This window comes from Balaenoptera musculus, chromosome 3 (genome assembly GCF_009873245.2).
Source record: "Balaenoptera musculus isolate JJ_BM4_2016_0621 chromosome 3, mBalMus1.pri.v3, whole genome shotgun sequence".
In the NCBI taxonomy this organism is placed as follows: Eukaryota; Metazoa; Chordata; class Mammalia; order Artiodactyla; family Balaenopteridae; genus Balaenoptera; species Balaenoptera musculus.
Genome location: NC_045787.1, coordinates 117,340,773 through 117,357,421, shown reverse-complemented (window position 1 = coordinate 117,357,421; position 16,649 = coordinate 117,340,773). Strand labels below are relative to the sequence as shown.

At 47.7% G+C, this 16,649-nt stretch overlaps 2 protein-coding genes across 4 annotated transcripts in view; both read left to right on the top strand.

The window, feature by feature from the left end:
- The first annotated feature begins 45 nt into the window (after nt 1-45).
- Nucleotides 46-12,388, top strand: HDAC3 (histone deacetylase 3). The gene is made up of 15 exons (XM_036846241.1): nt 46-185; nt 293-375; nt 1,712-1,854; nt 4,362-4,443; nt 4,575-4,631; nt 4,753-4,808; nt 5,198-5,331; nt 5,837-5,917; nt 6,287-6,360; nt 6,516-6,580; nt 7,791-7,880; nt 8,005-8,063; nt 8,322-8,401; nt 8,714-8,871; nt 11,734-12,388. Exons 1-15 carry the CDS (start codon nt 131-133, stop codon nt 11,801-11,803), a joined length of 1,287 nt encoding a protein of 428 aa, XP_036702136.1. The 5' UTR covers nt 46-130; the 3' UTR covers nt 11,804-12,388.
- Nucleotides 12,389-14,164: 1,776 nt separating this feature from the next.
- Nucleotides 14,165-16,649, top strand: part of DIAPH1 (diaphanous related formin 1) — a 97,186-nt gene continuing 94,701 nt past the window's right edge. The window contains exon 1 of one of the 3 annotated variants that reach the window (XM_036846232.1): nt 14,165-14,450. In XM_036846232.1, the coding sequence (XP_036702127.1) occupies nt 14,334-14,450 (117 nt within the window). In that variant the 5' untranslated portion in view covers nt 14,165-14,333. The remainder of the gene's footprint in view (nt 14,451-16,649) is intronic. The other 2 variants (XM_036846236.1, XM_036846233.1) reach the window with 2 other exon arrangements.

Genomic DNA, 16,649 nt, shown 5'->3' with positions numbered 1-16,649 from the left:
CTAGGGGAGGCCGGCTTGGTTCTCCCGGTTCCGCAGAGGCTGGCTGCGTGCTTACGCAGCACGCAAGACCGGGGGTGGGGCAGGCGGCCAGGCTGGCGGCGGAGGCGCGGGGCCTGGTCCCGCCGGCACCATGGCCAAGACTGTGGCCTATTTCTACGACCCCGACGTGGGCAACTTCCACTACGGTGAGGGAGCAAGGTTGTAGGCGAGGGATTTCGGGACGCGGAGGTTTCGAGGTCGGGGCTACAACTCCAGGGATGCGTACTGACGACCTCTCTTCTCTCACCCCCAGGGGCTGGTCACCCTATGAAGCCCCATCGCTTGGCATTGACCCATAGTCTGGTCCTGCACTACGGTCTCTATAAGAAGATGATCGTGAGTCTCGCGGCTTCTGCTGGGGATTGAGGGTGGGGAGGAGCTGCGGCCCTAGAGAAGGGTAGGCTGCACTGAATGCACCAAGAGCGACCCACCCCTAGAGTGGGGGGGGGGTGGTAGAAGGAACCAGGAGCACCCCCACATGCAGAGTGTTGGTGGGTGCATCCACTGAGTTAATGAGAGATACTTTTTCACCTTAGGTCGGCCACCTTTTGACCTCAAGTGGACCAACCCTTGGCCTAGGGTTAGGGTGGAGTGGGGCTGGTTTGAAGACACAAAGTTTTTCCCTCCCCAGCATCTTAGGGCAGTTCTGTGGCCTCAAAGAAGGAAAGGCGGCTGGGTCACTGTATCTGGATGTGAGGTTTACCCTCATTCCCATTCCTTCTCTGCCACCTCTCTCCACCTCCAACCTAGAGCTCCAGGGAGGACTTTGCAGCCCTCTGTGTAAATGTGTATGTGTATGTAGGACAGAAGGAGATATCCTGGGTATTCCCTTTTCAACCTAGAATACCACCCGCCCCCCTCCCCCCGCCACACACACAGTTATACTTAATTACTACCTATCCCTCCATCTCCCGGATATACACATGCTGTCTGTCCCTGGCTTGGAATTTATAGCAGTGATATGCGATGATAACATATTGCTCGGCCCTGATGCATTGCAGGGGGAATTAGTCAACAGTATGAATGAGTGTCCACTGCTTGTGCTGAGGCACAGACAAGTGAATTAGTCATAGAAAAGACTGAGGTGATGTTAGTGTGTGAATCCCTGACTCTCTTGAAATTGTTTGCCAGTATGTGCCTTTGAGCATCTTCTGGGGAGAGAAAAACTTTTTGCTCTTGTCCAATTTCTAAAGAAGTGTGTGAACCCCTCAAAAGATAATAAATCTCTGGCTTAGCACCTGGGCATCTTGGGTTTTAATTAGAAGGTTGTCGTGTGTCCCATATTATTTGATTCCAAAATTAAGAAGAACTCATAGGAGAGAGAGGACAGAGTCAGAGCCCAGGGGAGATGAGTATGAAGAGAATCAGGAATAGGAGATCCAAGGAACAGGGCAGGTGGAAGGGGGTTAAGGTTTGAGAAGGTAGGAAAGGCTGGGCTGGAGGTGGGATGGAAAAGGCAAGCCCAGTGGTCTTTAGGGGGCTTGATCATAATAAACTACCAAGCTAATCAGAGTCTCTCTTCACTGACATTTGTCTCATAGAATAACAAGGATTGGGGGTGGGAGGCGAAGGGACTGCTGTGTGTGGTTTTGGACAGTCCCCAAGTGTGGGCAGTCTCAGCCCAGTGAGTGGGACTGACCCTGCCTGGGTTCACCTTGTGTTTCCATCCGAGGTCTTCAAGCCATACCAGGCCTCCCAGCATGACATGTGCCGCTTCCACTCTGAGGACTACATCGACTTCCTGCAGAGAGTCAGCCCCACCAATATGCAAGGCTTCACCAAGAGCCTTAATGCCTTCAATGTGGGCGATGACTGGTGAGGGGAGGACTGGGACCTTTGATGCCAGACACCTTTTTGCCAGGCATTTCAATGAGAGTACTTGAGTGAGGTCTTGTGGCAGCAGTGGGAAGATACGACGGAGGGGGGATACTTGTCAATGAATCATCATTTACTCACTTGTTTATTCAACAAATATTTATTGGTCATTGGCTGTAGGCCAGGCCCTGTGCTAAATGCTAGGGACGCAATGATCAACAACAACAAAACAATTTTAATATTGCACTTGTGCTAAGGCCTCTGAAGGAGAGGTACATGACAGACTATGAGAGTGTATACATGGGAGAATTCTCTAGCCTGGGCGGGGGCTGGTCAGTGGAGGCTTCCTAGAGGAAATAATAAAGATTGAGCTGAGATCTAAAGAAAGTAGGAGGTAATTAGAGGAAAGGTAGTTGGGAGGATGGAGGGTGAGGGGAAGAATGTCTTGGGCAGTAGGGACAACGTGCTAAGGGTCTGTGGTAAGACAGAGTGTGACTTATTTGAGGAACAGAAAAAAGGCCACCCACAGAATCTGAGAGTGATCTGAATCGAGGCTAAAGAGATAGGTAGGGCCTTTGAAAAGTAAACAGCCCTATTATGAATTGGGGTTTTTAACCTCTTGAGTAGGGGGAGGTCATCAAAGGGTTTTAAAAAGCAAGAGAGTGATTAGACATTACCACATTTACGTTGAACTCATATCATACGAAGTAGCCTCAGAGTTAGGCCCTGTGGGAAGAAGGTGGACGACAAAGATAAGCCATGATCCTTGCTTCCATTCTAGTCTACATCCACAAAAATATAGTGACCACAACAGCTGCCATCTACTCGATTCATTTTTTTTTTTAATTGTGTTTTTTTTGTTTGTTTGTTTTTTGTTTTATTTTTATTTATTTATTTATTTATGGCTGCATTGGGTCTTTGTTTCTGTGCGAGGGCTTTCTCTCGTTGCAGCAAGCGGGGGCCACTCCTCATCGCGGTGCGCGGGCCTCTCACCATCGTGGCCTCTCTTGTTGTGGAGCACAGGCTCCAGACGCGCAGGCTCAGTAATTGTGGCTCACGGGCCTAGTTGCTCTGCGGCATGTGGGATCTTCCCAGACCAGGGCTCGAACCCGTGTCCCCTGCATTGGCAGGCAGATTCTCAACCACTGTGCCACCAGGGAAGCCCTCGATTCATTTTTAAACTTTTTGTTAGGGAAAATTTCAAACATTTCTGAAAGTATGGTGAACCCGCATATATCTATCACTGAGCTACAACACTTAGAGCAAATGGCTAATCTTACTTCATCTGTATCCTCCCATGTTAGATTATTTTAAAGCAAATTCCAGATGTCACACCGTTTTATCCATAAATACTTTACTATATATCTCCAAATGATACTCTTTAAAAAAAGTGAACAATATCATCACACCTGAAAAATTAATTCCTTCATATCATCAAATATGCAGTCAGTACTTAAATTTCTCCAATTGTCTCAAACTTTTTCCTTTTTGCGGTTGAATTACTTTAATTAGGATTTAAACAAGGTCCACATATTATATTTGGTTGCTACGTTTCTTAAGACTTAACCTATAATGTTTCCTTCTCTCCTTTGAATTTATTTTTTGAAGAAATGCGGCTGTTGATCCTATAGTTTCCTACAACAGCTACAGTTTATTGAGTACTTACTCTGCTATGCCAAGCATTACTGGTATATCCACCTAATTCTCACACCACCCTGAGATGTAATAGTCCTTTTCCTGATGGTAGGCATAAGTACATAAACTGAAATTTGAGGAGATTTTGGTAACTTAGCCTGAGTCACATAACTGGTCAGTGGAGGTGGCAGGATTCAGATCCAGAGCCTAGGTTTTTAAACACTACACTAATCCGTTTCCCTGAAAGATCCTACTAATAGAAGCAGCCTGGGCTGGAGGATAGAGGCCAGCTCCTCAGGCTGGCACTGAGCACCTTCCCAACCTTATCCCCACACCCCTGCTGCACAGGGTGTCTTCCTGGAATACCCCTTGTTCCCCATTCAGCCTCTCCAAGGCCTTCTCAGCCTTCACACCACCATGAAGCTTCATGCCATGAAGCCTTTCTTGACCACACCAGTCGCAGTGGTCTGTCCTGCACACACTGCCCTGCCCATTGGGTTTTTCAGTTACATGCTGTCTTGGGAGGTTTCTTGTTTTTTGTGTTATTGCTGCTGCTATTTCTGAGTTCACTTTGTAGATCTGGGAATGCAGAGTCAGCCCTCAGGCCACAGCTGGGGCCTGTAAATGCTCTTTGTGCAGCTAGGGAATACTACCACTGGGCTTCTCTACTTCCCATCCAGTGCCTCACACAAGGCTCGGTACATAGTTTGGTCTAAAATATTTGTCAAATAAATTTGCAGATAACTCAGGTATGTAGGAGGGGCAGGGGGGTTATTGAAGCATGGAGATCAGAGGGCTTTGGGGTAGGGAGAGAGGTGTAGGAAGGGAGTGGACAGAGGTAAAAGGGCTCCAACTTGCTCTTCTTCCTGCAGCCCAGTGTTTCCCGGGCTCTTTGAGTTCTGCTCCCGTTACACAGGCGCATCTCTGCAAGGAGCAACCCAGCTGAACAACAAGGTGACCATAGCCCCGAGTCCTATTTCCCCCTTCCTGTGGGTCCCTGAATCCAAGGCCTTAACCCTGACCCTGAGCTCCCAGCTTTGGCGGTGGGCAGGAGAAGGACTGTGAGTTGGGTGTTTGTCTTTCAGATCTGTGATATTGCCATTAACTGGGCTGGTGGTCTGCACCATGCCAAGAAGTTTGAGGTGAGTGAGGAGGAGATGGGGGAGACAACAGCTACTCTAGGGTAGGAGGTCAGGATGACACTAGGGGGCAGCTGAGTGGAGGAGTTGATCCTCTCTTTGTAAGACCACTCTCTTACCGTAGGCTTCTGGTTTCTGCTATGTCAATGACATTGTGATTGGCATCCTGGAGCTGCTCAAGTAAGTAGCCTGGGAGGAGGTGGGGGTACTTAAGAGGCTCTTGGCTGAGGAGGTCTGAGACTGCCCTGGCCCTGACCCTGACCTCCACCCCACACTAGCTTTTCCCAAGTTCTTGATGCTTTTCTCAGGCTGCCTCTTCCTGTGCTCTGCTGCAGATTCCCCGCTGCCTGCTCACATTTCAGCCTTCTCTGCACATCCCTCTCCTGTCCCTGCCTCCAGGCTGGAGCCCCAGGGTTGCCCTTAGGGAACTGGTGGTATTAGGTTTCAGGTGACTTGGGCCAAAGTAGACTCTTCATAATTCCAGGCCTTGTGTTTGGGAGGAGTGGGTTGGGGGGTTTTCCTCCTGGGGTTCACCTCTGCCTCAGACCCTGGCTTTGCCCTCCCGCCAGGTACCACCCTCGGGTGCTCTACATTGATATTGACATCCACCACGGTGACGGGGTTCAGGAAGCCTTCTACCTCACTGACCGGGTCATGACAGTGTCCTTCCACAAGTATGGAAACTACTTCTTCCCTGGCACAGGTATGGGAATAGGAATGTCTGTCCCCTTCATACTCTTCAGCTCTTACTATGACTTTCTCCTCCTCAGCCTCAGGTCTCAGCTCAGATGGCCCCCTCCTTGGAGATACCTTTCCTGATCACCCCGTTACTCTGTCACATCACCCTGCTTGTTTTTTTCAGAGCACTCACTGCTGTTTGAATTTATTGTGGTGTTTTGTTTTGTTTACTGTTTACCTTATCATGCCTACCTCCCAAGAATATAAGCTTGGTGGGATTTCAATCATTTCGTTAGTTCTCTTTACTGCTGTATCCCCAGTGCCTAGCTCCCAGCTTGGCTCATGGTAGGCCCTCCAAAAGTATCTGTTGAATGAATGCAAGCTGCAAGGGACTTAGTGGTTCGAGGGAGTGAGTGGTGGGCGCACATAGACGGAGTGAGAGGCCCTCGGAGTACAGTTGGGGTTGAAGCGGCTGGGTTGTGGATACCTCCCGGGTACTGCTGCCACTCCCACCCCCCACTTCCCTACAGGTGACATGTATGAAGTTGGAGCAGAGAGTGGCCGCTACTACTGCCTCAATGTGCCCCTGCGGGATGGCATTGATGACCAGAGTATGTACTGAAGTCTTCTCCCCGCTCACTAGGCTCCTTCTCTCTCTCCCTGAGTTAATCTCTTCTGCCTGGTGTTGTCTGCTGTTGGGCCAGGTGTCCTTAAGGATGAATGGCCTCCAGAGGGACCATGAACTCCCCGGAAATTGTATGCAACATATTGTGTGTGCATTTTTCTGGGAAAAGGGTCATTAGCTTCCATCAGTCACTCCAGAAGTTCATCAGACCCCACCCAGAAGTTCAGAACCAGTGGTTGCCCCTTTGGGTTGCCCCATTCCTGGGCTCCATGCTCTCTGAACCCCCTTTTTCCTTTTGTTCCCTGTCTCCCCATCCCCTTGGGGTGCCAGGTGCCCATCTTTGGCCCTCTCCCAGGTTACAAGCACCTTTTCCAGCCGGTTATCAACCAGGTGGTGGACTTCTACCAACCCACGTGCATTGTGCTCCAGGTAATACTGTCAGTGCCTCCTCAGGCACTGGGCTTGAGGGAAGACAGCAGGAAAGAGGAGAGTCCCTAGGCTGGTGGGGGAAGGGAAGTGAAGGACATCTGTGACATTCTGAGTAGTTATCTCACTGCAGCCACCTTGGGTTTTGCTTTTTGCAGTGTGGAGCTGACTCTCTGGGCTGTGATCGATTGGGCTGCTTCAACCTCAGCATTCGAGGACATGGGTGAGACCTGCCCTCCTTCCACTCCCCCAGGTTTTCACGTGGCCTTGGGCCTCAATACATGGAATGGGAGTAGTTGGGGAATGGGCCTCACCTCCTTCTGGGACTCAAAAATAGCTACATGTTGTACTTTGAACCAGAAATGTCACCTTAAACAGTGTTCCCCAGTTGGTCATTCATTCACAGTAGGTTTTTATTAAGCGCCTATTGTGTTCCAGGCATTGTACTAGGAGATGGGGATGCAGTGGGGAAACTCCCATGGAGTTTACAGTTTAGCCTAGGAAACAGACAAAAAATAAGTAAGCAAACAAGACAGGTAGATAGTTATAAATTCTATGAAGGAAAAAGAAAGCTAAGACACAGGATAACAATGGAGAACCTACTTTAGATAGCACAATTTGGAAAGAATTTTCCAAAATTCTGAGCTGAGACCTGGAGGCTAAAAGGAGCGAGCCATAAAAGGAGCAGAGGGAGGTCTATCCCAAGCAGTGAGAAGGACCCATGCAGAGGCTCTGAGACAGGGCAGAGCTGGTATAGTGGAGGAGATGAAGTAAAACCAGCAAGGTAGGGACAGGGAGAGCAGGCTGCAGGTGGTTTGAGGTGAGGTCTGAGAAGTCGGCAATGGTGGTGTTGTGCAGAGCCTTTAGACCCTGGTAAGGAGTCTGGATTATATTTCAGATGTGATGGGAAACTTTAGACAGGTTTTAAACAGGGAACTGATATGATCCGGCTCATATTTTAAAGTGACTGCTCTGAGTGCTAAATGGAGAAAGGTTTGGGGTGGCGGGGGGGTACACAGGAGTGGAAGTGGGAAGACCAGTTAGGAAGCTATTGGTGTTGTGTAGGCAGGATGCTAAGTTGGAGGAGGTGATTGATGGAGAGAAGCAGATGATTTGAGTTATATTTTGGTGGCTAAACTGACAGCACTTGCTGGTGCCTTGGTGAGAACAGTTGATTAACAGGTTGGGTGCCAGGGTGGGTGCTGAGCAGGACAGAGGTAGGAGTGCACCCTATTTTAAAGTTTTTATTGAGACACAGCATGTGGATAATAAAGTGCGCAAATCTCAGGGATATAACTCAGTGATTTTCACTGCCTAGATCAAGATAGAGAACATTTCTAGTTTCCTTGTGCACCTTTCCAGGCAATATCTAGAAGCGTATACTTTGGCTTTTGGTAACTTCTGCCACCCGTTCCTCTGGTTCCTTTTAACAGGGAGTGCGTTGAATATGTCAAGAGCTTCAATATCCCTCTGCTGGTGCTAGGTGGTGGTGGCTATACTGTCCGGAATGTTGCCCGCTGCTGGTGAGTACACCCCCAGTTTTCCTCCTCCCCCTTGTCCAGTGTGAGCTAGGGGCTCCCTGAGAGATGGCCAGGTGGGCCCTTTAGCCCACTTGCTCAGCCCGCCCCCTCTGCTGGTTTGTTTCAGGACGTATGAGACATCGCTGCTAGTAGAAGAGGCCATTAGTGAGGAGCTTCCCTACAGTGGTAAGGACCACCCCATGATGCCCCCAGAACAGGAAGGCCATTTTCACAAGACCCCAAAATGGCCTGGTTTGAAAGCAGGTGGAAAGTTTGACTTTCTCAGAGCTCTGCAGACTAAACCCCTGGACCCAGGTCAGGGAAAAGGTTGGGCAGCTATTATGTAGGGGTTTTGGATGGAAAGGAAAGAGAGTGGCAAGTCTTGGGACCTGCCTGCCTCTATCTGAGCCATAACGTCTCCTCCTAATCTCCTTTTCCCCCAAGAATACTTCGAGTACTTTGCCCCGGACTTCACGCTCCATCCAGATGTCAGCACCCGCATCGAGAATCAGAACTCACGCCAGGTCAGCAGCTCGGAGAAGCTGAGCACCAGGGCGGGGGAGCCCAGGAGAGGTCCAGGATGTGGGAAATCAGAGAAACCAGGGAAGAAAAGAAAGTTCTCAGCCATCACTGTCACTGTTTTCAGCTAGGAGGCAGCCCAGGTTAAAGTAGAAGCAGTCAGGGTTGGGAGGAGGGACAGTTATCAGCTGGGAGACTCAAACTAAGATGCAAGGTGGGATTGAAACTAGGACAGTAGGGGCAAAAGGCAGTTAGAAGCATAGATGCCCTGGGAATCACTGGGAGCTGCTCACTGTCTGTTCCTCATCCCCAACCAGTATTTGGACCAGATCCGCCAGACAATCTTTGAAAACCTGAAGATGCTGAACCATGCACCTAGCGTCCAGATTCACGATGTGCCGGCAGACCTCCTAACCTATGACAGGACTGATGAGGCTGACGCAGAGGAGAGGGGTCCCGAGGAGAACTACAGCAGGTCTGGGGCAGGGACCTGAGAGCAAGGGATTCCCGCAAGCTTTTTGGGGAGGTTAAGAGGGAAAAAGTACATTAGAGGGCATTAGCCTAATTGTCCTTGGCTTACCTCCTTTGGTATGTGGCAATCCCACACTTTTCTCCCCTGCTTCTAATGACATAAGTAACATATGTTTGTTGTAAAAATTTTAAACAGCACCAAAATATGTTCAGTTTGCTTTTACACGATCCCAGACCCGTTTCACAAAGTAACCAATGTTAATAGTTTGATTTCTATCTTTTCAGATTTTTTCTATAGATTACAACTGTACTATTCAACATTCACATATAAACACAAGGGCACACATACACTCATTTTCAGAGTTGTGCAGTCTTTTTTTTTTAATACAAGTTGGATCACTCTATACGTGTTCTACAATTTCCAACTTTTTTTTTTAACGTAACAGTGTATCTTTCCATGCCAATATATATAAAAATCTGCTTCATTATTTTATTAGCTGTATAATATTCCATTGTGTGGATGTAGCATAATTTAACCAAGTGCCATTGATGGGCATTTACATTATTTCCCATTTTATCCATATTACAAAGAGTATGGAAGTGAATCCCCATAGATATACATCTTTGCATGCTTGTTTGAGTGGGTGAGATTCCTGGAATTGTTGCTGCTAGGTCAAAGGCTGTGTGCACTAAATTTTTTTTATTTGTTGCCAAATTGCCTTCCATAAAGTCTGTAACAGTTTATATTCTTGCCAGCATTTTACTCACTCTTTCCAGATTCTAAGCTGGACAGGTCACTGCCCATATACTGCTCTTGAAAGGCCCTTAGATTTCTTTCCTCAGTTAATTTTCTCAGTTGTATTGTGTATGTGTGTGTGTTTTTATGTCTTTACCTCTCTGAGATACATATTAAAATATTTACATATGCACTGAATTAGGGGAAAAAAAAGACTAGAATAGACTTTTTAAAAAACCCCAAACCAGGCTTTTCTGAAAAATGAAGGGAAAAGACAGCAGAACCCAGAAGTACAGAAACAGATGCGCTTAATAGAGAACAGATTTCCTTACGTGACTGGGGGATAACCACAGCTGGACGCTTGTAGGACACCTGGTCCTGCTCCCACACACTGTTAGATGTTTGAGCTGGCTCTGCTGCAGAGTCTGATGGGCTTCTCAGTCCCTTCCAGAATCTTCTCTCTTTCTTAGAGTTCAGGCTTCCAGATCTCTCCTCTGGACCTGGGCTCTACTGCTTAGACCCTTGGGACCACTCCAACCCTTCTCCTCCGTGAGTAACCCCTTATTTTCTCTCTTGGTTGAGGAAGTATCTGAACATCTGGCCTCAGGGATCCTTTTTGACCCCTCATCTCCTTCTCAACATCTCCAGGTCTCTGGGGCTCGACTTTTGGAAATTGATTTTCTTAAAAATCTGTTTTTAAGTTCTTCCTTTTGGCAAAGTTTGTTTTATTTTCATCTGTAGTTCCAGGCTGGTACCTGGGCCTAGTCTCTGCATTACACAGCCTGCTCTCAACAGCCGACAGAAGCCTCAGGCCTCTTCCTGTCCTAAGCCCTACCGTCAGACCATCCACTGAGCTCCTTTTCTTTGATGCCTATAGCTCCAGCTTGCATATCATTTGCAGAGTAGTAATAAGTTTTACCACTTTTTGTGGGTTTGCTAAGCAGCAGACTGTTACTGAGTGCTTTATATTAAAACATACATGATACAATGTCATCCTGTCATCAGTCTCTTGCCATCAGACAACCCTAAGAGGCGCTATTCTTAAATTACCAGAAGAGGAATCTAAGGCTCAGAGAGGTTAAATAACTTTCTGAAAGTCCCACAGCTAGTTAAATATCAGGGCTGAGATTCAAACTCGAGTCTCTGACTCCTCACCTTTAACCCTTGTGCACTTAGAGGTAACTGAGACATTGCTTTCCAGGCAGAGGGGGCCTTTCCTGACTTTGTTCCCCGGCTTCTCTTTGATGACTTTCTTCCTTCTATCTCAGTTATCAGCCGTGGGCAGGATAATTCAGTTATACATATTCTCCCAGAGAATAGTTTTCCAAAAAGAAAGAGAGCAGTATTGTGTTGCTTTCACATCCCTTTGCTCACTACAGGTTTATAGTATGTCACTCCTCTGCTAAAAATGCTCCTTTCCATTGCACTTAGAAGAAAATCCAAATTTCTGACGGTGGCTTTAAAAGGCCCTGCATGCTTTAAAAGGCCCTTACCTATGTCCCTGGCCTCATCTCTAATGACCCTCCTCTGTGCACACTTCTGCTAGCCATCTTGACCTCCTTTTCTCACTGGAATACATCAGTCTCCGTCCACCTTATAACTTCTGTATTTGGTTTTCTTGCAGCTTGGAATGGTCTTCCTGATATCTTTGCCTGTCCAGCTTCTTCTCAGACTTCAGGTCTTACTTTGTTAGAACAGCCTTTCCTGATAATCCTATCTGAAATTTTACCCGTTTCCTCCCATCATGCTCAGTCACATCCCTTTATTTCATTTTATTCATCGTGCTTTCCACCATCTGAAATTACCATATTTATGTTTTTACTTTGTTAGTTACTGTCAGTCTCATTTATTCGGTGAGTTTTTTGAGGATAGGCAGAAATTTTGTCTGATTTATTCTCTATTGCTAAGGCTTATGACAGTGTCTGGCGCAGAGTAGCCTGTCAGTAATGTTTATTGACTATATGAATGCATGAATGAATAGCAATCAGTCTCTACCAGCAGAAGGAGAGGAGTGGCTCCCTGACAATGGGGCCCTGAGAAATGGCTCCAGAGAGGGTGCCTATGTGGGAGAAGATTGGAACTTGGAGAGTGGGAGCCTGACCTCTCTTTCTCTCTTTCCTTGCTTTGTAGGCCAGAGGCATCCAATGAATTCTATGATGGAGACCATGACAATGACAAGGAAAGCGACGTGGAGATTTAAGAGTGGCTGGGCTTGCTATGTCCCCAGATATTCCTTTTTACCTCTTGGTTGGGTGGGAGGGAAAAGGTGTGGCTCTTCCACCCCTGGTCAGGTTACTCTCAGGGCTTTTACCAACGCTGGGGGAGGGTTTGGAGACCACATCTTGTTCTGGAACCAACTATCCCCTCTCTTCTCCCTCCCAAGGTCTGAGAATGGTACCTATTAGGGATTGGATGGGGACAAGGATAGCCATCTCTAGGACATCTTGGGCGGTGAGCCCTAGAGGCCAGTCCCAGCCCTTCTGGCTCACTTATTCCTTCCCTACTTCCCTCTAACCCAGAGACTTTAGGGGTGAGGGGGTAGACTGGAGTAAGGTTGCCTTTGACTTCCTCCTGGGTTCTCCTAATGCAGGTCTTGTTTCCAGTGCAGGTGAAGAGTAAGGGATTTTAGGGGGCTCTGACTCCCTAACACCTTAACCCAGATGATGGGAAGTGCAGTTTTGAGATGGGGGAGGATGTGAAAATGTCCTATTCTAACTTTTGGCTTTATGTCCATTTTACCACCCTTTTTATTCAATAAACCAAGTTGGTATTTTTTGTACCTTTTGCCTTTCTGGGGATATTCTTAATTCTTGCTAGCTGCCTGTGTATGAAGAGAGAGGAAATGGGGTGATGATGTATATAATAAAAATCATAGTTAACATTCATTCAGCACTCACCTTACATTAGGACCTGTATATATGTATTCTACATGGATTCTCTTACTCATATATAGGGAGTTAAGAGAGCATTTTAGTTAAGAGTTAGACAAACCTGAGCAGATTACTAGCTTAAGAGAGGGAGTAGAAGATGACTTCAGGTTTTTGAACCTGGGTGTTGGGATTGGTGATGCTAGTTGGTGAGGATACACTGAGATAAAACGGTGACTGACATAAGCAGTTGCTCCTTATCTTCATTATCTATGTGAAGAATGATGCTAGATATTGTAGTAGCCACAAACATGGACTCTTCGCTGGAGGAGTTTATAGTCCAGTAGGGAGTAAGATAAATGCTATAGTAGATGTAGACAGCGGTACAAGAAAGAAGAGTAATACCTGGATCACTCCTTCCATGCTCTGATCCTGTCTGTTTCTAAACACTAACATAGAAAGTAGCTTTTGAACTGTTTTGGACAAATTGATTTCGAAGTGTGGGCTGGACAACTCTGTGCAACTGTCCGTCAGGCAATTAGAAAGTGGAAGGTAAGAGATGAAGGTCAGATTTAGGAGCCAGCCAGCTTGGCAGAGTCTTTGTAATATAACAGACCCTAGACTGAGCACTGGGCTCCCTAGTGAGTGAGTCACTGACTGCCCTCCAGGAACATGCAGTTGAAATCTTTTGCCAGTTGTGGGAAAGATAATTAAGTCCAGACTTTGAGGGCTTACTGGGTACCACAGGCTTTTCACACAAGGGACAGATGTAGCTATTCTTGAGAATAGATGAAATTACTGAGGGAGGAATCAAGCTCGTAGAGCAAAGAACACACTTTTGGAGAATGCCTGCTCTTTTCACTCAGGTTTGGTTTATGTCAGTAGGGAATCCTGGTTAAACATAGGGCTTGGCAGTCAGACCAACCTGGTTTTAAGTTTTTTGTCACTTCATTATGTGTCCTTGGGCAAGTCACTTCAATTGTCGATGTCCAAATTTCCTATCTTTAAAATGGTGAGACTAGTGGAATCTATCACATGGCACTGTGAGGATTCAGTGAGAAAATAGGTGTAGAGTGTTTTTGCATAGTCTGGCATAGAACAAGTGTATGGTAAATGGTTAACTATTATTAAGCTTCAGGCACACTGTAGCAATAACTAGTTTTTCCAGATTAGAAACATGGAAAGTAGTAGACCTGGGATTTAGAACTAGGTAATCTAACTCCAGAACTAGTCGACTTCAGTCTAGCGCTGGCCCTGGACCAAGCTCTGTTCTTGGCACATAGCTTTCAATAAATGGTAGCTATCACTTTGTTTTTTCATGTGCTCCGTGGGTATTGCACACATAAAAACTATATTATCCTGGAAAGCCCGGCACTAAATTTTCTGCCAAGATAACAGTCTCTCTTATGCGATTTTTGGTTCAGATAATAATATCCTGGTCTGGAGTGTGAGAGGGTCCAGGCTTTACAGCCACGTGGGCACTGCGTGGGAGCAGGGAGGCCTGTGCCGCTCCAACCGCCAGGGGGCGCTGTCCGGAAGAGTTGCCCCGCCCACTCACCATCACCCCCCCCAACGTGGGTCCGAATGGTTAGGCCCGCCAGGCAGGTAGTGCGCTTCCGCGGCTTTCCTCCACCCCCCTCCCTTCGCCCGTTGGTAGGGGCTGCGTGTCCGGGCGGAAGTGGGGCAGGCGGGCGGGAGCGAGGCGTCGCGGTTGTATATTCATGAGGCGCGCGCAGCCCGGCATGCTAATGAGGCGGGGCGCGGCGGCTGGCTGAGGAGCTGCTGGGCGGCGGCGGCGGCGGGCTTGGAGCTGCCGGGCGGGAGCGGCGTACGCGCGGGGTCACTAGCAGCACGAACCTGGACATGGAGCCGCCCGGCGGGGGCCCGGGGCCCGGCCGCGGGACCCGGGACAAGAAGAAGGGCCGGAGCCCGGACGAGCTGCCTTCGGCGGGCGGCGACGGCGGCAAATCCAAGAAATTTGTGAGTGTCCCTCCCACCCGGTTCCCTCAGCCTGGCCCCGTCACCGCCCTCCGGACCCCGGAGACCCCCGCAGGCGTCCCCAGGGGTGCACGCCCGTCTCTAGGGAGCCCACCCCGCGCCTCCCTTCCTCGTTTTGCTCGGTCCTGGGCTCCGAAGCCCGACCTCCGACTGCTCCGGGACCTCCCGGAGCCCCGGAGTCCCACCCGGCTCTTGCCCCGGCAACCTCGGGGCTTCCTCATCCCCCAGCCCGCACGCTCTGCTCTTAGCCCCCGTAGCCCTGGCCGGTCTCGGCCCCATCTCTTCCCTCTCAGCCCCACTTCCTTTCTTCTTTCTCCGTTACCCGAACACGCCTTCTCTATCTCGATCCTGTGTGCTTTTCGGGGTCCATTTTCTCTTATTACCCTTCCCCCTGTTTTTGGTATCCTCCTATTTGCTTCTCCAAAGGTCACTTCCTCCCCCAAGATTGATCTCTTTCACCTGCTAACTTTCCTCCCGCCCAGTCTCCTCTCTGGGCCCTCAGCCCAGTGTCACCTGATAATCCTTCCCCTCAGGAATGTTACCTGACTTGGGCCCTGCCTTCCCTCCTCCCTTGGACGTTTGTCCTTGCGATTACAGGAATGGGTACCTGCCCAGTTCCTCTGGTCATTGGGCATGACGGTAGTTGGCCTCTCAGTATTTCCTTATCCAGAGAACCTGTCTCTTTGCCCTGTTGCTTATCACTTTTCAAGGGGTTCGAACTTCTCTCATGAATATGCCCTTCTTAGGACGGTGATCACCCTCCCCCATGGGGAGGAAGTTAGACCAAAAGGCCAAGAAGTTTGTGAGTACCTAAGGGAATTGCCTTTTGTAAGTTTCCCATGATAATTATCTCTTCAGCTCTTCTGCCACATCCTGTGCCCCAAGGCTACTGACAACCCTTTTCCAACCTGTAGAAGAGTCTGACTTTCATCAGGTGCCAATTCCAATCTGAAAGAATATTGATATTCGTGTAACACTGTGGTATCTCATTACCTTTGCACACACTGCATCTTCTTTTTTACTCCTCTCTCCAGGGAGTTGTTTGCTTTTTACTGTAGAAGCTTTGAAAGATAGGGGGTGCTGTCCAAGAGAGGGAGTTTTGGATCTTAATAACCATTTGCTAGTTGTAACTGTAATGTAGTCTTCTCTCCCAGGTAATTACTCTGCCACCCCAGTATCTCTTTCTACTAACCAAAAGGTTTCTAACTTTTTCCTCTTTCTTTCTCTTTTCTCTTATCCCCACCCCTTAGCATTCTGACCCAACTCCACAAGTCTGGGAAGAAAACTGAGAAAGTGATGGAAAAGGAGGATAATGTTGCTTTGGGACCTAGAGGGTTGCGATGTGGAGAGTACTAAACAGAATTAAAATAGTGACTCATCTCTTCCTACCTATTTCTAGCAAGACAGGTGCTTCTGGATGTCCTTTCCTGTGACTGTAGGCTGTCAGTCACTGCCTGTGTTTTTATCTGGTGAACGTCTTTTTTCCCCCAGAAATGTAGGTTTAATAGTAGTGACAGCTTTCCCCCTATGGTGACCAAAGCAGCATTCCCCTATGTTTCTTTAGGATAAGCATGAACTTCTAGTTAGGGAGCTTTCCTTCTAAGCCTTAAGTTTTAAGGCCCATATTTCTTCTATTTCTGTATCATTTTGTTTTGCTTTTGTTTCCATGGTTACCCTTTGACCTTCCTCACCCAAATTCCAGCTGTTTTTGCTGATTTATAGTGACCTCTGTGACTTGTAAATGTTTTCCAGGTTCTAAATGGAATTTTACATGTGCTTTTGTTTTATCTAACACTTATGCGTTTCACAGATTTGTAAATTCTACTAAGTGTGTGGGGCTGAAAGGTGAGATACCTGAGGAAATTCAGCTTCTTTTCACCTGTTTTTTGGAATGTCCATGGAGTTTCGTGTATGCTGAGTGGATTTGGCTCAGAGTTGTTGGTATTTGCTTTAGAGAGGGTGCAGCTGAACCAAGTTCTCTTTTTCTTTCTGAGGTGTTGGTCTTAACTCTTAATCTGCTGAATTTTTAAAAAATATGTAGCACACACAGGTAGAGAGGAGAATTGCATTCCTGGCTAGGGAATTGGAAATTTTCCAGGAAAGTAGTGCTGCTTAACCCCTTTATTGCCAACTATACCATACCTCAAGGCTTCAGGATATTCTGTCTTTCTCATTGCTCTT

Coding starts and splice junctions, on each gene's coding strand:
- HDAC3 (XM_036846241.1), top strand. CDS start 131: ATGGCCAAGACTGTGGCCTATTTCTACGACCCCGACGTGGGCAACTTC. Junction 186..292: donor CGTGGGCAACTTCCACTACG/GTGAGGGAGCAA, acceptor TCTCACCCCCAG/GGGCTGGTCACCCTATGAAG. Junction 7,881..8,004: donor CGGAATGTTGCCCGCTGCTG/GTGAGTACACCC, acceptor GGTTTGTTTCAG/GACGTATGAGACATCGCTGC.